The 20176-nt window shown below is 48.9% G+C and overlaps 1 protein-coding gene across 2 annotated transcripts in view; it reads right to left on the reverse strand.

The window, feature by feature from the left end:
• HUWE1 (HECT, UBA and WWE domain containing E3 ubiquitin protein ligase 1) overlaps window positions 1-20176 on the reverse strand; it is a 1800886-nt gene that overhangs the window by 290560 nt on the left and 1490150 nt on the right. For both annotated transcript variants that reach the window (XM_086940169.1, XM_086940170.1), the window contains one exon: window positions 6307-6823. In XM_086940169.1, coding sequence (XP_086796295.1) covers window positions 6307-6823 — 517 coding nt within the window. The remainder of the gene's footprint in view (window positions 1-6306; window positions 6824-20176) is intronic.

The following is a 20176-nucleotide window of genomic DNA, read 5'->3' on the forward strand; positions in this document are numbered from 1 at the left end:
GCGACTGGCCCAAGTAGCCGCTCTGCAGATCTGCTGAAGAGGAACTCCAGCAAATAAGGCCATAGACGATGACATTGCTCTTGTGGAATGAGCTCTAGGAGCTGCTTGCAACGGTCGTCCTGCTTGTGTATGGCAAAAGGCAATGGCAGAAGATATCCATCTCGCAATAGTCTGTTTAGAAACTGCCTGCCCCCTACGAATTGCACTGTAGGTGATAAATAGTTGGTCAAAAGTGCGCAAAGTGGATGTCCTCTGCAGATAGAATTTAAGACATCTCTTAACGTCCAGCGTATGCAACGCTTTTTCTGCCGGTGTTTGCGGGTTAGGAAAAAATGACTTTAGAATTATAGGTTCGTTGAGGTGAAAATCCGAAAGTACTTTAGGGATATACTTCGGATTAGTGCGGAGCATCACAGTCACTTGTAAACTGCAGGAAATGATGGTGAACAGTGAAAGCCTGAATATCACTGACTCTCCTGGAGGATGTTAAAGCCAGCAGCAGTGATACCTTCCACGAGAGATATTTCAGGTCGGCCTTGTGGATGGGTTCGAAAGGGTGACGCATGAGTTGTGCCAGGACTACATTAAGATACCACGCAGGAGGTGGTCGGCGTACTGGAGGGAACATTCTAAAGAGGCCTTTAAAGAATTGTTCTATAATCCTCGCAGAGTATAGGGAATTAGTCCCATCCTGACGATACCTTGAGATCGCCGCCAGAAAAACCTTCAGAGTTGCTTGAGACAGGCCTGATCTTGCTAATTGCAGGAAGAAAGGTAGAATCTCTTCCGTCTTTGCTGAAAAAGGGTGAACCCCGTTTGAGCGACACCAGATGCAAAAACGCTTCCATTTAAGACTATGTCTTTATGGTAGCTGGTGCCCTTGCCTTGGCCAGAACCTCTTTGCATTCTTCCGGGATGTTTAGGTGGGCGAACTCACGGTACTCAGGCGCCAGGCCGCTAATCTCAGTGATGTTTGATCCGGATGGTAAACCTTGACCGTTCTGAATGCTGTGTAAGTTCTGGATAGGATTCAACTGAATCGGTTCGCACTCCGACAGAAGAAGCTCTGTAAACCAATACTGGTGTGGCCATCTGGGAGCAATTAGGATCAATCGGCACGGTTCCTTCTTCATTTTCCGCAGAACCTTGGGGACTAGTGGAATCAGTGGAAAAGCGTACGCATATGTCAGAGACCAATCTATCGAAAACGCATTCCCCTGAGAGTCCTTGTGGGGAGGCCAGCTTGAGAAGAATTGGCATTTGCTGTTGGTCTTGGTCGCAAATAGATCTAGGTCTGGTCGACCCCACAGGGTCCACTATCTGCTGATGCAGTTCCCACTCGTGAGTGGAGACAGTCGTCCTGCTGAGTGCGTCTGCCAAGGCGTTCTCTGTTCAAAGAACATGCACTGCTTGAAGATTTATATTGTGCTTTAAGGCCCATGCCCACAGGTCTTGAGCTTCTTGGGACAGGAGAAGTGATAGTGTTCCTCCCTGCTTGTTGACTTAATGCTTGCTTGTTGTGTTGTCTGTTCTTACCAACACATTGGCATCCTGAATGAGTGCACAAAACGCCTTGAGTGCCAGAAAAATGGCTCCCAGCTCCAGACGGTTGATGTGCCACCGCCTTTGTTGAGCAGTCCACTTGCGGCTGATTCGGAGACCCTGAAGATGCGCTCCCCAGCCCTCGAGAGACGCATCCGTAGTGATGGTGAAGCTTGGTGCATCTTGAAGGAATGCGCACCCCTGTTGGAGAGGTCGCTTTTGTGTCCACCAGAGGAGAGAATTTCGCATGAGCGGTGTGATCCCGATGAGATCTTCGAGAGTGCCGGAGACCTGTAGCCACTGCAGGCTCAGTTCCTCCTGGAGCGGTCTCATCCTGAGGCGACAGTTTGGTATTAATGGGATGCAAGATGATATCATCTCCAGAAAAGACTTGTACAGCCGAACCGAAACGGACCTTCTTGATAGCAGATTCTGCGCCATGTGTCTTATCTTCATTTGCCTCTCCTCCGAGACAAAAGCTTGGAGCTACTGGGTGTCCAATGTTGCTCCTAAGAAAGCTAGTCTTTGAGAAGGTTTCAATTGGGATTTGTCGAGGTTGACGGACAGCCCCAGAGACTGAAACAGGTGTAGACACTATTGTAGATGATAATGTACAATCTCACGAGAACTTGCCTTTGTAAGGCAGTCGTCTAAGTATGGGAATATTTGGATTCCCTCCAGCCGGAGGGGCGCCGCCACTGGAGCCAAAACCTTAGTAAAGACTCTTGGTGCTGATCGTCGTCCGAAAGGAAGGACTTTGAATTGGTAATCCCTGCCAGCAACCCTGAAGCGCAGGAATTTTCTGTGGCGAGGTAGAATGGGGATATGGAAATATGCATCTTGGAGATGTAAGGTTACCATGTAATCTCCCGCTGCCAAAAGATGTAATATTTCCTGAAGCGATAACATCCTGAAAGTTAACTTCTTTAAATGCTTGTTAAGAGCGCGAAGATCTAGGATCGGGCGCCACTCTCCGTTTTTCTTCTTTATTAGGAATAATCTGGAGTAAAATCCCATTCCCTTTATCTTCTGAGGTACGCTCTCGATCGCTCCTTTTTGTATCATCAATCTGATTTGGGCAAACAGCTCCTTCAGGTGAGCTGGAGGTGGTCCTTTCGGGGGAACATTTGGAGGAAATTTCTCGAATTCTAGGGCATGGCCCCATGCCACAATATCCAGGACCCATTTGTCTGATATTATAGACAGCCAATCTGAGTAAAATTTTGATATTCGCCCTCCAATTTTTTCTCGAGAGTGGGGCAGTGGTGGTGGCAGGTGAAATGTCTCATTGGCGCTTATCCTTTCCGCAGTAATTTGTCTTTACCTTGTTCTGGGTGTAAGCAGACTTTCTCTGGCCGTAAGATTTGTGGCGCTGGGTGTGATAGCGCTGACTGCTTTGTCTGTAGGAGGATTGTTGGTTATATCCAACTCTGTTGGAGGACGTTCCCCGTCCTCTCGCTCCTCGAAAGGGCGGCTTGCGGAATTGAAGGGTGCCCAAGGATTTTGCTGTTTCCGTATCCTTCTTTATCGTCTGCAAGGCTTCCTCCACCTGTGGGCCAAACAGATATTCGCCATCATATGGCATGTCCTGCACCTTATTTTGGACTTCTTATCTAAAGGAAGTGGAACGCAGCCACCCCTGCCTACGCCGAACCGCAGTACCCGCTAGTTGTCGAAAGCCCGTTGAGGCTACATCCACTGCTGAATCAATAATCTCTTCTGAGATGCTTTGGCCTTCATGCAGTATCTTGAGCGCTTCAGCCTTGGAAGGTTCTTGAAGGAGGTCAATGAACGGTGCGATGTCAGACCACATCTGTCGGTCATACCTTCCTAAGATGGCCAATGAATTAGCCGCTCTAACAGTCGTAGCCACCATAGTGGAGACGCGCTTCCCAACTGAATCTAGGGGTTTGCCATTTCTGTCCGGCGGGGCTGTAACAGGAAAAGAAGGGTTCCTAGCCCTCTTTTGGTCTGCTTGGACAATGACAGTCAAGCTTCGGCTGCCCAATGAGGCACGCAGGAGATTTGTCCGGTGCCCTGTATTTCTTTTCCATTCTTGGCAGGACTGGAGGAATGGATGCCGGGGTTGCCATGACCTTTATTCCCTCCTGCCAAATGAAGTCAATGATGGGTAAAGACTTGATCTGTTTCCTGGGCTGATCTTTATAGTCATATAGAAAACAGTCTTGTTCCATGTGTTCCATATCAATATGAAAGCGTTTAGTTGCACGCCCCATTAAAAGGTGGAAGCTACCCACGTCCACCGGTGGTGAAATTGACAGTCTGAGGTGAAGGAGAAGGAGTCTGCACCTGGTATTCATCCCACTCCGACTCATCCTGTACTACTTCTTCTCTTTGTTCCTCTCCTTCCGAAAACTGAGGATCCACAGACTGAGTGAGCGGTGGAGGTGAAGCAGGATTTGCTGGTTGAAAAACTGGCACAGGCGCTTCAGTAGCCGGAGTAACAGGCCTGCCAAACCTGTAGATTTAGATGGCAGAAACCTTCTATAATAATCATCCAACATATATTGTAGGTTGGTCAATAAAGCAACTGGCACCTGCGCGACAGGTACACTGCCTATCGGGGACGCCATTTGTACAGGTGGTTGTTCATCCTTCTGTTCCTCTTCTTGAAACTTTATATTTAGCTCAGAAGGACTAGTGGCTGCTCCGAATGTAGTTAGAACCACGTCATCCTCACTGTCCGAGTCTAAAAGCTGGTCAGGAACCTGCGATGAGGTCTTCTGAGGTGAAATATGTAGGTGTGAAAGTTGGAAAACTGTTTCACGCCTTTGAACTAAAGACTGCTTTGGTGTAAAGAACAGTTGACAGTGACCAGACCTGCAATGCAGTGCAAGATGACAATTGCGGCGTCAACGGTGTGTCCTCCGCTGCCACAGGAGCAGACGTCAAAGGTTCAGTCGTCGACGGTATAGACTTCGTAGACGAAATAAGCGTTGTCGACGGCATGGGCTTCGTCGACGGCAAAGGTCTCGTCGATGGGATGGACTTCGTCGACGAAATGGGCTTCATCGATGGAACAAGCTTAGTCGACGGTAGAGGCTTAGTCGACGGGACAGGCTTTGTCGACGGGATGGCAGTCGTCGACGGATTGGGCGTCGATGCCTTAGTCGATGGTGGTAACTTCTTCGACGGAGTCGAGCTCGCCGACGAGCCCGTCGACGGCATCTTCTTCGACGGTAGAGCCTTCAGAGGAGTCGACGACGTACAGAAACATAGACCATAGTTGGTGAAGAAGCTGTCGTCGATATGATCATCTGGGGTTTGGGAGATGAGAAAGTCATTGTCGACGTAGATGTAGCGCCTGAGGTCTTAGTCGACGAGGAGACAGAAGATGGCGTCGTCGACGATAAAGAAGTTTCCTGAGGTGAAACTTTGTCATCTGTCTGAGGCAATCTTTTGGTGGACCGTTTTTGAGGTGCAGAAGAACCCTCAATGTCCTTGCCTGTGGGGGCAGCCTTAGAAGTGGAAGGCTTGTCAGATCTCTTAGAAGGTTTATGTTTTTTAGCAACCTTAACCCCAGGCGATGTCAATACCTCAGACGCAGGCCTCTTTCTAGACGCTGAAGTGGAACCAGAGGCAATACTGCCAACCTCAGACACAGGATTATCAGTATCCTTAAGCTTTTGTAGCCACAAAAGCAACCGACCTTCTCTGTCTCAGAGTCTTTTGAGGAAAGGTTCTGCAGATCTTACAGTCCTTGACCTGGTGATCTGGATACAGACAAATACATTTTTGTGGGGGTCCTCTTTAAAAAGCCAGAGCTTACCACAAGATTCACAGGCTCTAAACAGAGACTTCTTTGAAGACATCCTTGAAGAAAAGATCCAAAAGGAAGATCGAGTTGAAAAACTGAGCAGAGCTCAGGGAGACTCCCTTCACACGACATGCGGTAGAAAATCTGAGAGCCTGAGCCTCTGGGGAGAACCTTCTGGTGGGTGCTGGCGCCTGATTGGCTGTAGTTTGGACTATACAAAATGACTAAGATAGTCATAGGTGTGGAATTTTTTTCTACTTTAGCTTTGGCTACTTTACTTCCTGGTTTGTTTTTATTGGTATTTACTACATATTTATGGCATGTTATTGCTTTTTTATGTACCGTGGGACTACAACTCCGACGACGGGGAAGGATTCAGGCATGTGAATCTATGAAAGACACCCCTAATACTGGAGAATAAGGGGTTAGGGGCTGTGTGTGTGTGGATAAACATTGACAAAACCTACTAGAATTATGACCAAAGTAAAATGCATTTTCATACATGTGTTTTTGTAGTTAATCTATACGCTTCATCTGTTCTGCACTTTTATCCAACCCTGTAGCACTGATGCATTTATTTACATCCATAGGTGGAAAATAATAACAGAGCCTTCCTAAAGACTTAACAAGGATGACCCTCACAACTTAAAACCTTTAAGAAAAACAACTTAAAAATCAAGAATGATGCTCATCAAACTATTAACATTAAGGCTGCCACTCCTGTAAAAAATCTTAGCTTACTGTTTCAAAGCCAAGGCCCTTACAGATGTATTCACAGCTGTCCACATCTCATATACACAAAGCCTCTATATAAAAAAAAAAAAACTTAGGCCATAGCAGCTGATGTGGGTCTAACTGGCCTATACATTTTCTTCACATGCAAGCAACTCTAGATCTCAAGACCTACTTACAACTTCAAAACATCCACTGAGGTTTATTCCCAAATACCTGCTTCAAAGAAATAAGAGAAAACAACACAACTGTACCTGACACAGTCATAGTGGGTGTCGTAGTGGCCACTGTGGAGGTAGCTGTTGCGGTGGTAAGACTTGCAACTGTGGTGGGGACAGGAGCAGCCGCAGGTGTGGGGGCAGGGACTGTTGTTGTGCTGGTCTGGTTTGCTACAGCTTCTGCCTTGTTTTCAGGCAAGGCAATGGAGATGAGGGAAAGGAGTCTCAGCAGTTTCTCTGTAAGCAGCGAGCTGCGCCGAATAACTGGATGACACAGCATGTTCATGAGTTGGCCCAGAGGAGAAGCTTCTAGGCTGCCCTGGGAAGTCTCTCCCTCGTTGCCTGAGCTCATCGGCACAGATTTAATAGATGTTTTGCCTTTCCGACTGACGTTCATGTTGTCTAGTTTTACTAACAAGTCCCAAAAGTCTGTAGAAATGCTGCTACCAGACTGCCCTGGGCATGGACTACAAGTGAGTTTAATAGTCCTCTCACGATCACAGTCAGAATTGGGCTCTTTGGTCCGTTGCTGGGTAAAATGGCTTGGAAATACCTAGTGAAAGGGAAGAAATTAAAAGTTATTAAAATGGCCTGCAATTAAGGTCAGCTAATACCGAATAAGTTATTTACCTTCAGTACCGCTCTTTCTGGGGGACACAATCACCTCGTGAATACCCCCCAAAGCTGACAGATTGGATCCAGATTCTTCTCAGTAATACCCCACGACACCACCTACCCGCGCAGGAGGGTAACATGTCTAGTCAGTCTTGTCGTTGAAGTGACATCAGGGTCACATACGCAAAAGAAATCTGTGCATCGATATCAGTTTCTTTCAGATATCTGTCTGCGAGTTCGGACGCAGAACCTTGCAATAATCTGATTTGACCTTTGTAACTGGAGAAAAGAACACATTATACAGAATGGGGCGGAGGGAGGTTTACAGAGGAATCTGCAGTTAGAATATCCATCAGAAAGAGCATTACCAACGGTAAGTAACTTATTTGTCTGATGGATAGTTCTCATAGCAGATTCATGTACTTTTGAGTACATATCAGAGCAGTACCTCTCCCAAGAAGGTGGGCATGTAAAATGTCTCAGACCAAAAAATTGTGCAGTAGCAAACTGGCAGTGTCCTTCCCGACTGACCAGGCTATCAAGGCAGTAGTGCTCTGTGAACGTCTGGACTGACACCCTCGCTGCGGTCTGACAAATGTCCAGAAAAAGGCACTCCAAGTGCCAACGCAGTGGTGAAGACCTTGGCTCAGGTCGGATAAGTCAGGGGCAGCTGCTTCGCCAATACATAGATTTTCATAGAGACGAGCGATAGTCTGACATGGAACGGCGACACATTTGATAGGTGTGCCGCCCTAGTCTGCAACACCAGTTTTCATGGGGAAAAGGTGGTGAACAGTTGATGAATGGACAAAGCTTGTAGCTCAGTCAAGCAATGAGCTGAAGTTATCACTATGAGAAAGACTGCTTTGAGAGTCAGCAGACACAAAAGACAGCTGTGCATCGGCTCAAATGGGGCACATAAAAGGATAATGAGAACCAAATGTAGGTCCCACTTCGGTGTCACAAAAGACTTGGATGAAAACATAAGTACCAGACCTTTAGGAAAACGCATCACAACAGGTGATTTAATTAAATATGGTTGGTATAGTAAACGCAAACAGGCTAAAAGGGCCAACATCTAATCTTAAACTGGGCCCAAGGAAAGGCCTTGTTGGGCTAAATATAGCACAAAAAAAAATAGCCAACAATTTTGTCTGTAGGTCTATATGGTGGGAATTGCACCAGACCACAAATTCATCCAAGCACCCAGCGTACAGTTTCTGTAGATGGATGCGTAACCGCCTGAATCACCATCACCCACCTCAGGGGGAAGGCTGAAGACATTCAACTGAAAAGAAGATTCATTGAAAATATGTTGAAAAGGTGCCTGTAGACCAGCGTTGGTCTAAGATTTTCCCAGGGGAAAATAAAGCACAAGTTACTTACCTTTGGTAACAATATATCTGTAAGAAACAGTAGTTAGTGTTAGATTCCTTACCTTAGAATATCCCCAGGAGTCAGACTGGATCCGGAAAATTTTTCGTCAGCAGTACCGCTGCCCGTCAGTAGGCATCGTCTGCGGTTCCGCGTCCGTCGTGCTCGCCGGGATGATGTCTGAATACTTAATCGCCGCCCTCGCGTGCTGATGTCAGTTCTGTACATAGCTTTCTGCGGCAGGAACGCAGAGCCATGCAAGCAACTACTGGTGCCATGAAACTAGGGCCCTCAAAGGGAGATACCTTAACCCTAGATATCTGTTAGCAGAACGGGGAGGATGGGTGGGGCGGTAAGGAATCCAACACTAACTACTGTTTCTTACAGATATATCGTTACCGAAGGTAAGTAACTTGTGCATCTGAAAGAAACAGGTTAGTATTAGATTCCTTACCTTAGAATAGATACCCTAGCAATACCAACCCCGGTGGATGGTCTGCCTACCAAGATCACACCAGAAAGTCGTGGAGACAAGGAAACGGCCGAAAAAAGCAATTTCTCCGGACTTGGCTGTCCAGGCAGTAGTGCTTAGCAAACGTGTGCAGCGAGGCCCACGTAGCCGCCTGACAGATGTCCTGCAAGGGGACTCCCCGACCCAGGGCAGTAGAAGCCTCCTTGGCCAAAGTGGAATGGGCACGCAGCCCCACAGGAGGCTCTTTTTCCCCAACGAGTAACAGACCTGGATGCACAAAACGACCCACCAAGAGATGATCCGCTTGTGCACTGCCCGTCCTTTCTTAGCGCCCACGTAACCAACAAAGAGCTGGTCGTCCACCCGGAACTGGCGTGCGCGGTCTACATAAAAGGAGAGCGCATGTTTTGGGTCCAGACGGTGGAGCCACTCATCCTCTTTCGAGGGATGCGGAGCTGGAAAGAAGGTGGGCAAGGTAATGGACTGCCCGATATTATTATTATTATACAGGATTTGTAATGCGCATGGCTGCCTCAGCGACGAGGCGTCCCAGCGCAGCCAGAAACCTGAAGGGAGAAGGAGAGGGGGGGGGGGGGGGGGGGGGGGGGGGGGGGGGGGGGGGGGGGGTTTTACAGCAAGCGTCCTTGTTAAATAGTGGGGAATAACCATGTCTTTAAGGACTTCCGAAACATCAGCAAATTAGATATGGCTCTGATGTTCACAGGGTAGGAGTTCCAGAGTTTAGCCGCCAAAAAGTAAAACAAGCCCCCCCCCCCCCCCCCCCTCCCCCCCCCCCTTGCTTTCCTTACTCGGGGGACACAGACCAACCCGCAATTGGTGGATCTCAAGGCACGCCCAGGCACCTAGGGCTTCAATAAGCCTGAAAGTCCGATAGGGGCTTGGCGCATCAGGATTTTATGTGCAATGCACAACACCTTAAAGTGAACACGGGCTTCGATGGGCAGCCAGTGCAACTTTAGGAGCACATGAGCCACCGACTGAGATCTTGGCAGCGCTACTAAAATGCGTGCTGCCGTATTCTGGACTCTGGAGGCGCTTAATACTTGCTCTATTGGTGCCTAGATACAAGGCATTTCCGTAATTAAGCCTCACCAATATGGAGGCTTGAAAGATGGTTTGGTGCACTTCAGATGGAAAGAGGCCAATCAAAGGTCTTAGGCCTCTCAGAAGTCCAAAACAAACCGAAGCAACAGCTTTTGTCTGTTTCTCGAAGGTTAGGCCGCAGTCGAACCAAACGCCTAGGTTCTTTACCATCTTTTTCGGTGACGGAGCGGGTTTAGGATGGTCAGGCTTAAAGGCTGTAACCACCTTGGGCAGGAAAGACGGACGAGTCCTCAAAACAACTTTGTCCGGATGGACAGAGAGGAAAGGTGATTTAGAAGAGGTAATGGCAATCAGGAATGCAGTTTTAAGAGTCAGAAGACGAAGAGGACAGTTATGTAGCGGCTTGAAGGGAGCGCACATCAGATAAGTCAGTACACAGTTCAAGTCCCACTGAGGCATCACGAAGGGAACAGGTGTGTGATGCTTTTCAAGAATCTTTTTACAACAGGGGACTTGAAAAGAGAAGGCTGATCAGGAAGCCTTAAGAAGGCTGAAATGGCAGAGAGATAGCCTTTGATAGTGCCCAGAGCAGAGCCCTGCTGGGCAAGAGAAAGAAGGAAGAGGAGAACCTCTGAAAGGGGGGCGGAAAGTGGATTCACAGCCTTTGCTGTGCACCATGCCACAAATTTATTCCACCTGCAGGCGTATACCGTTTTTGTGGAAGGACGCCTGGCTGCCAGAATCACATCACAGACTTCAGGAGGCAAGTCAAATGGCCTCAACTGTGGCCGCTCAAGCTCCACCCATGTAGTTGGAGACTGGACAGGTTCGGGTGGAGGACCGTCCCCTGCTGCTGCGACAGAAGGCCCTCCTAAAGAGGCAGACGAATCGGGGGCATCGACAGACATGCTGAATAGCTCGGGATACCAGTATCTTCGTGCCCAGTCTGGAGCCACAAGGATGACTTGGGCCCGGTCGCGTCTGATCTTCTTCAGCACTCTGGGCAGAAGTGGTATAGGCGGAAAGGCCTACAACAGACTGCAGCTCCACTCACGACGAAACGCTTTGCCGAGCGAGTGCCGCCTTGGAAATTCCAACACGCAGAACTGATGACATTGCGCGTTCTCTTCGGTGGCGAATAGATCTAACCAAGGCTCTCCCCACTGCTGAAAGAGACCTTGAGCCACCTCTGAGTGCAGACGCCATTCGTGATCCATCATGCACCGACGGCTGAGTTCGTCCGCCCTGGCATTCAGGGAACCTGCCAGGTGTTGAACCACCAGGGTGACACCCTGGTGTTCCAGCCATGTCCAGAGGCGCAGAGCCTCCTGACAAAAAGTCCACGACCCCACCTGTTTGTTGCAGTACCACATGGCAGTGGTGTTGTCTGAACACCTGCACTAAGCTTCCCCAGACAGACAGAAGGAATGCCTTCAGTGCAAGCCGGACCGCCCGCAGCTCCAGAATGTTGATATGGAGCCGGGACTCCGCCGGAGACCAGAGGCCTCTGATCTCCGCCTCTCCCATGTGGACTCCCCAGCCCTGGAGGGAGGCGTCCATCACAACTACATGCTCCGGTTGGGGAAGGGAGAGGGATCTGCCGCTGACCCAATCGTGGTCCGTGAGCCACCACTGCAACTGTCTTGCAGTGCCCTCCGAGATAAGGACGTGGTCGGACTGGTTGCCCTGATGCAGTGCCCACTGAAACTTCAGGTCCCACGGCAGAGCCCGTATCCGCCACCTGGCGAGATGCACCAGCAGGATGCAGGAGGCCATCAGCCCCAGGAGCCGCAGCATCAACCTGACCGAGACTCGGGATAAAGGCTGAAAGATCGGAATCGGAGCCTGAATACTCCAAACCCACTGCTCGGGAGGATATACCCGAAATTGCGCGGAGTCCAGAACCGCTCCGATGAAGGGGAGCTTTTGGGAGGGACTCAGGTGTGACTTCGGCACGTTGATTGAGAACCCCAGCGAGTGCAGGAAATCGGCCGTAGTCTGGAGGAGGAAGACGACTATCTGGGGCGAGTCTGCCTTCAACAACCACTCGTCGAAATAGGGCAAGACTGACACCCCTGATCTGCGCAGATGAGCTGCGACCACCGCCATCACTTTTGTGAACACCCGAGGGGCACTGGTGAGGCAGAAGGGGAGCACGGTAAACTGAAAGTGCTTGTGGCCTACCATGAACCGCAGGTAGTGCAGGTAGGCCAGGAGGACGGGGATGTGGAAATATGCGTCCTGCAAGTCCATTTGGTATTGGGTCACTATTGTAAGTCCTTGTACAGTGTACCATAGGTACCCAGGGCATAAGTGCACCCAAGGCCTACCAGGGGCTGCAGCATGTATTATGCCACCCCTGGCTGGCCCTCCAAACAGACACAACTGGCTGGAAACACAGCTGGGGCAAGGTGGTGTAATTACCCTTTGCTGTAGATATAGTATACCTATATCTAACCCCAAATGGACACATATACTCCTATCAGTCACTCCTATGGCAGGCCTTATCAATCCTGAAGGCAGAGTGCTTGGAATTATGTGAGATGGTGCTCTAGCATGAGCTGAGCCTGTCTGCAGCTTTCAGAACCAAGTCCTTTAGCTGTTTCCATGATAACGCTATACCATATACACTTAAGTGCATTATAATCCTTGTGGTTATTGCTAACTTTGGCATAGCATTATCAAAACATGTCGTGTAAGGCGTCATATGCTTTGGAATACAACCCCCTCGCCAGTTCTGGCAACGGGGGTAGCATTCCACCCTTCCAGAGGAATAAGACATGTATGTAACTGTGAACCCCGGTTAAAGTTAACCCGAGCCTCAGCATCACAAAATGGATGCTGCCACCACAGACACAAGTCTGACCTCCTGCTGCTGGGAGTCCTTCCAGCATCAGAGGCCTGGACAAAGGATTTCCTGCCTGGGGAGGTGCTAGCACCACCCCAGACAGGACCTTGTGTATCCAGATAGGCAGGGCTGAAAGGAACGAGACATGCCTGGGGCACACAAGGTGTCCCTGTGCATACCCCGGTTCAAACCAGTTGCTGGGGCACTCCAGCCCCAGCTCTGGCATGAAACCGGACAAAGGATAGGGGGTGTAACCACAACCCTTCCAGGTCCCACCCATGGGAGGGACCTAGTCACTAGTACAGCCCCCTTTAGCAGAATAAATGTAGCAGTAGGTCCCATTCCAGATTAGATTATTCTGAACAACTTAACAAGAAGAAACTCTGGACTTCGACGTTCTGCTCCACAGAAGACTGAAGAAATCAACCTTGTGGCCAAGGAGTGACCACCCTGCACAAGCAGGCACCATCAAGCGCCCTAGCGGTTAACTTTGTCGTCCTTCCTGCCGGAACCAGACCTCAGAGCTCGACGAGACCCGGACTCCCAGACCTCTCCGACCTCTACCCACATCAGCATCACAGCTGAGACCCGTGGGTGCGACGAGACATGTGGGACCGGCCATCTTTGAACTACACTTCACTTCCAGCACGACCCCTGAGGCACCCTCGAGAAAGTGCTTTGAGGATTGAGAAGCCCCAGCCCCGAGCAGCTCATGCACCGAAAACCAGCCCTCCAGTATCCACGAGATCTGCGTGGGGCCCTTCTGCCTGGTTGCTGCTCGACGCGTTGTCTGGTCAATTGCCGGCTGGCTTGTGGCCTCCTAGACGACGAACTTTGAAAACTACATCGCTGGTCTGGTTGCTCCAGACTGGCCCTTGCTTCCTTCCAAAAGAGAAGTACCCCGGACCCTCCTGGTCCGCACCAGACGCCATCTTCACTCACCGCGTGGGTTGCCTTTGCCAAGGCCTGTTGACTCTGATCTTGGAACAGACACCGCCGACAGCGAGAGCCTGCGTGGGACAGCTCGTGCCTCCATCCTGGTCGTCGAAGACACCTCCTGGTCCACGTGGCTGCAGAGTCCAGCGTCACCGCTTCACCTGATCGCAACGACATCATCTGGTTCCTTCCGGGTTCCACTCCGGTCACTGGCTAGTGACTGTGAACATTGTCCCCTATGCTTTCAGGTCTCCATCTTGCTCGATCCACCCTTGAATCACTCCGGACATCTTTCTCCTGGTCGCCTGCAGCATCTTTATCCAAGGCTCCATTGACTTCAACGCGGAAACCCAACACACTTTCACACCTATGCACCCGCAGCCCGTGGGTGAGGTAACAAGAGCATTTTGGTGCTCATAGGTAGATTGACTCCTAGTGTCCAGTTATCCTGTAGTTTCAGTCTCAACCAGTCGGAACTGTCCTTACTTACCTATTTTCTGAATTGTTCGTGCCCATTGACTTTGCATTGAAACCCGCATGTGTGTTCTAACACGGCACACGCGTCCCGTGGGCCTCCTGCTCCTTACCTAAGGTTAGGGTAGTGTAGCCCCAACGATTCTACACACTCTGGGGATCCTTATTTCTTCTATCGGTCTACTTATACCATTTACTTAGTATATGGTTTGCCGTGCCCCTAGGGCACCATTGTAATTTGTGTGACTTATTGTATTTTTCTGAAGAGTATTGTTATGTGCCTAGCCCTCTGATCTCATTAAGAGTTCAGAGGTGTTTTGTTAGTAATAAATATCTTGCTTATTTTCATAACAACCTGTGTGGTGTCCTTTCATTTGTTATTCAAGGGGTTATATGTGGTAAAACAGCTGGCTTCACATGCCAACAGAGTTTAGCCTAAGACTGCTTTGTCCACGCTACCATTAGGATAGCTGGTCTATAAGGTTGACTTACAACCAATCACTATAAGGGTTGTTTGGACTGATAAGGTGATAACTAGAACTAGTGAGCATCATATATCAGGCCAACTTCTCACAGTGGGAGTAGCAACCACGACCCACTTCTGGCCCAGGAACGCGCTCGATGGCCCCCTTGGCGAAGAGGGCCATAACGTCCTCCTGCAGAAGTTGCAAGTGATCCCCCGACATGCAGTGGTACTGCGGTAGCATGGCTGGAGGGGTCGCCTCGAAGGGGAGGGAGTACTCCCTTCAGACCATTTGCAGCACCCACCTGTCTGACGTGATGGTACGTCAGTGGAGTAGGTGATGGCGGACCCTGCCCCTCATTGGCATCGAATGGGCCTGAAAGCTTGGACTAGGACGGCTTTGAGGAAGATGCTGCGGGAGTGGATGTGGACTGACGCTGCCGTTGTCCCCCTGCACCGCCACGGCGGTTACCACGTCCGCGACCGAGTTGAGGTTGGTTCTGCGGCCTGTGGCTGGCTGGATGTGTGGGGGCACCCCTTCCTTGGTCACGAAAGGGGCTAAAAGCAGAAGTCTGCTGGCGCTGACCCGACAGGCCCTAGGACTTGGCTGTAGCCCTGGAGTCCTTGAAACGCTCAAGCGCACTGTCTGCTTTGGCGCCAAAAAGGGTACGGCCATCGAAGGGCATGTCCATGAGCGTGGACTGGACATCCCCCGAAAAATTGGCGCCAGGCGTAGCGAGGTATCTCCACAGTCGTGGAAATTGCCGTGCCCAGCGAGTCCGTGGTATCAAGTCCACAAATGATCGAATAACGTGCTGCGTCCAGCCCCTCAGCAAGTGCTTGGGCGAGCCGTGCCTGGGCCGCCTCCGGTCACTGAGGCAGCACGTCCGCAACCGTGTCCCACGATGAATCCAGTGTCAGGCAATGTATCCAGACCATTAGCCTCCCCCAACTCATCTGCCCAGTCCTGATTTAACTCCAGAGGATCCTCAGACGCCTCCAAGTCTTCCCCCTCATCCGTGTCCTGATAAACAGGCAGAAATTACGGAGCCGGGTCGTAGATGAAATGCTCACCCACCGATGCCGGAGACGGCGCAGAGCAGCATTGCTCCGACGCAAGACCGGGGCTAAAACTGGGGACGGCGTTGTCCGAAGATGGAGCCGGGAGCGACACCAACGGGGTGGGCGCCAGCGGAGTCGTTAGGTCAACTGGTGTCGCCTGGAACTTTGACAAAGTTAGTAAAAAAATTACTAGGAGTACTGCTCTGCCCGGTTCTGCGCTTGCCGGCGCGGAAAAAAGAACTGACGTCAGCACGCGAGGGCAGCGTCCAAGTACTCCGACAACGCCATCCCGGCGATCACGATGCCGCCGGACGCTGAGCCGCAGACAACGCCTACAGACACGAAGAGGTACTGCTGATGAAAAACTTTCCGGATCCAGTCTGACGCCTGGGGATATTCTAAGGTAAGGAATCTAACACTAACCTGTTTCTTTCAGATAAGAAAGGTACAATATATTTAAAAAAGAATATATAGAGATTTATTATCACACGAGTAGCTGCAAATCAGAAATAGAGGCAATAGCCTGTTTCGGTTTATAGAGCCATCATACTAATTTGCGTCCGATACCATAGACCTTTCTTGTCTGTGGACAGCATATTCTACATACCCAAAAGGTAGGCCTATTTAAATATATGATGTTATTTGATCGGTAGCCTAAGTAAGAATGTATAATAGTGTGAGCAGTATAATCTAGTAAATAGGCCACCACAAACAAACTAACAAGACAATACATTGTATAGTCATGTCATCTACCTTTTCTCAAAATAGAATGGGGAGATTGGTTCAGTGAGATCTTTTAATTATTGTCACTTGCATTTATTTTTTCAACCACGATCTTTTCCACATTCACAGGGGTATTCGGTACGCTCTAGTTTAAGAAATAATATTAGGTTATAGTTTTATTTATTTTTTGGGTATAACTTGTCACGCATTGATACTGACTTTTAGAAGGAAACCTCGAATAGGATCATTTTATATGTTGGGTTGGTTATCTGTATAGTTAATACTAATTGTCATTTGCCTAAGTGGACACTAACTCTGGACTATAATGAAGTTTATTTTTTAACCACTGTGACTGAGTCCTGAGTAAGGCCTAGCCGAAACGCGTTGTTTGTCAACAAACCACCAGTCTCTGTATATCATGCGATTGTGATTAATGGTTACTAATATGTTGATTGTGTTTAAAATGAGATAGCCAAATCATGTTAAACTGAAGGGAATACGTCAAAATCATGTACCTTATATAGAACATGGAATTTTTGCAATATATCAATCGTAACATTAAGAAAACAGATGTGGTTGATAAATGTACATGAATGTTGTAAATATACTCATTTATATTTTTTGTTTACAAAATATTTAACCCCAAAAAATTTAACAAAAAAAAAAAGGAATATGAATAATATCAATAAGGAAAAAATAAATTTGTCAATTTATCTTTGGAACAATCGTTTTTCTTTTTTGGTCTAGTTTTTATGTCAACTAGATGTTAAATACACTGTGCCCGGTGTTCTTGCCAAGTAGATGGAGGCGCAACCGCCTGAATCACCATCAACCACCTCAGGGGGAAGGCTGAAGACAATCAACTGTCGATACTCAATCGCCACCCATGATGATGTAGATTCCTGCCATGCTGTTGCAACAAAAGATGCTCATGAAGGGCAGCCTAACGGGACGATGGTTATTCATGGCCAGAAATTACGAGTACCACACTCTCCTAGCCTAATTTGGAGGCACTGGGATATCTTAGGCCTGGCTGCTCCTGATCTTAAGAACTTGGCGCAGGAGAGGCAGGTATACAGGAGTCCCTTGCTATACTCGAAGCAGAATCTGTGTCAGAAAGAGAACTTTTTTGGGAACTCCAGTGTTCAAAAGTGTGGACATTGCGTGTTCTCATCGTGGAAAAGAGATCAAGCCAGGATTCTCCTTACAACTGGAAGATGCCCTGTGTCACCTCCGGGTGTAAATGCCATTTGTGACTTGCTAAGCATTGACTGTTGAGTTTGTCCCGTCTGTCATTTAGAGATCATGCCAGGTGGTTCAGGACCAGGGGAAAGCCCTGATGAGCCAGCCACTTCCAGAGGACAAGGTATCTTGGCACAGGACAAGCACCCCACCCTGCCCTGTTTGTTGCAATACCACAAGGCAGTGGAGTTGACTGTGAGCTCCTAATCCAGCTCCCCTGCCCCCGATGGAAGGCAGGAAGCCATTCAACACAGAGGGAATGGCCCACAAACCCAACGGTCCGCTGGAGATCAGAGACCTCTGAAATCTACCTCAAACAGATGTCACTAATCCACAAGGTATGCATCCATCCCTACTGCCACCTCTGGATTGGACAGGGAGAAGGGACTGGTCCAATAGCAGTCGAGCAGTCACCACTGCAGATCTTCTGCACTCTCCTTCGAAATCTGGATGGAATCTGACAGGTTTCCCTGGTGCTGGGCCCACTGATATTTCAGATCCCACTGCAGGGCCAACATATGCCACCTGGAATGTAAGACTAGCAGGGTGCAGAAGGTCAATACTCCAAAATGCCTTAGAGCCACCCTCACTGAGACCCAAGACTGAAGCTAAATTATCAGGATCATGTCCCAAAGGTCCTGGACTCATACAGAGCCAAGGATCATAATGCACCATATCCAGGTTAGACAAAAGAGGCTCTGCGATGGAGACTGGTGAGGTTTCGGCATACTGACAGTGAATCCCAACAATGTCAGCAGGCTTGCCATCATCTGGAGGTGGTCCACAAGTTACTGGTAAGCCTGCGGTCAAGAGCCCTTCATTGAGGTAGGATAAGACTGGTAGCCCCTCCCTGACCACTGAAGATGGGCAGCGACCACTGCAATCGCTTTTGTCAACACCTAAGAGGCCAAAACCGAGCATAGCAAACTGAAAAAGCTTGTGGTCTACCTTGAACCACAGGTAGGTCCTGTGGGTCTGCAGGACAGAAACCTGGAAATAGATGTCCTTCAAATCCAATGCCACCATCAAGTATGCAGGACTCCGGGCAGAAAAAACCTGGGCCTGAAAGAGAATCCAAAATGTGGTCTTCTGCAGTAGAAATGGGAAAGGGGGGAAGAGGCGTTAAAGGTCTAGAAAGGGATGGAGGGCTTTGTGGCTCCTTTGTCCAAAAGTCAAATGTTCCTCTGAATACCACTCTGATGTGGTTGGAAGATGTGGTGAAATGGAAAGCAAAGGTGGGAAAGAGCTTGCTGGACCAGGACCACCTGTCAGGTGTAACTGTTTGCCACCCATGGAAAACATGTCTGATCCCATCTCTCATGCTATGGTCCTGTGCTGCTGAGGGTGAACTAACGCATCTTAGAGGCCGCTCCCTCGGGGGCTACGGTCACGGAGGGCCTGGGTACTGTTTATTGGATTCCATCCTCTGAAAAGACTGGGTCGCTAGTTGTAGGGGTGGAGCTTATTGGCACTTTGACGCCCTTGCTACTTCTCACAGGGAGTGTGTTGAGGCTGGGATGAGGCTCGCTTGGACTTCGTGCTGCTTTTTGAACTAGAACTTACCTAAAGAACTGACTCAACTATGTGCAGTTTAACAGCCCCAAGAGGGCAACGAGTCTGTCCCATCAACATTGAGAGAAAAGTGCCTTTATGTGATTTCCTGCGGTGTTCAGAAATGTACAACTTTGCATTTTAGCAGCGGGTTGCCTTCAATTTCATCAGGCACACTCCATGCATGACTTGGGAGTTGCAGTCTGACCCAGACACCAGAGTCACAACGTGTAGGGATCCACCACAGACATTTGATTGATACAGTCCTAACAAAGTTTAAACCTTGTATATTTAGGAGGGTGCATGCATCCTTGCATGCTGGGAATAAATCTGGAAAAAAGCTTGTCCAATAAAAAAAAACAGGGAGCTAGTTCCGGACCCATGTACAAGGGCAGAGAAAGAAGGGAACTGGTGCCAGCATCCTCCGGTGGCACCTACATGCAGGTCCAGCAGTCGCTTCTGGTGAAGACCAGAGTTGATGTGGAGCTGCACAACACCACCTACTGCCGCCCGGAGCTAGGCTGGGACATCTTTGGATCCAGCCTGGTGCCTGATGAGAATCGAAAGGAGAGGTCTAGATCAAAAATAAAATTATTTATGACCTAGAATATCAATTCAGTATCAATCTGATTTTTAGTACAGAGGAGAAGGCAATGTAGTAGATGTTTCCCATGCACTTTAGGCATCTGGAGGTTTTATACAAATGTTGCCCAACTTGACCAAGTGACTTCATCAGAAGATGATTTTAGCATCTAGGTTACTGCAGACACATTAAGGCACATACTTGAATAGTCTCACTTCATTTTTAAATAAATTATGGATCTTCGCTTTGGGGGCTTCTATGCACTACTTACAAATGACTTCGCTAATGCTTGAAGTACGCATTGGAAATGTAAAAGAGTGTGCTCTAACACGTGTGCTACAGTGTTTGCCTGCAGCATTTCAGAGCAGCAATAGAAACCAAGATGCAATATTTTAAAGCCAATTCTGTGAACAGGGCAAATTCACACTGCAGCTCACAAGTGTCATTTGATTTCTATTCCACTAGTGCCGTTCACTCAAACTTTGTTGTGGCTCTGGC

Source organism: Lissotriton vulgaris, chromosome 10, assembly GCF_964263255.1.
Source record: "Lissotriton vulgaris chromosome 10, aLisVul1.2, whole genome shotgun sequence".
NCBI lineage: Eukaryota > Metazoa > Chordata > Amphibia > Caudata > Salamandridae > Lissotriton > Lissotriton vulgaris.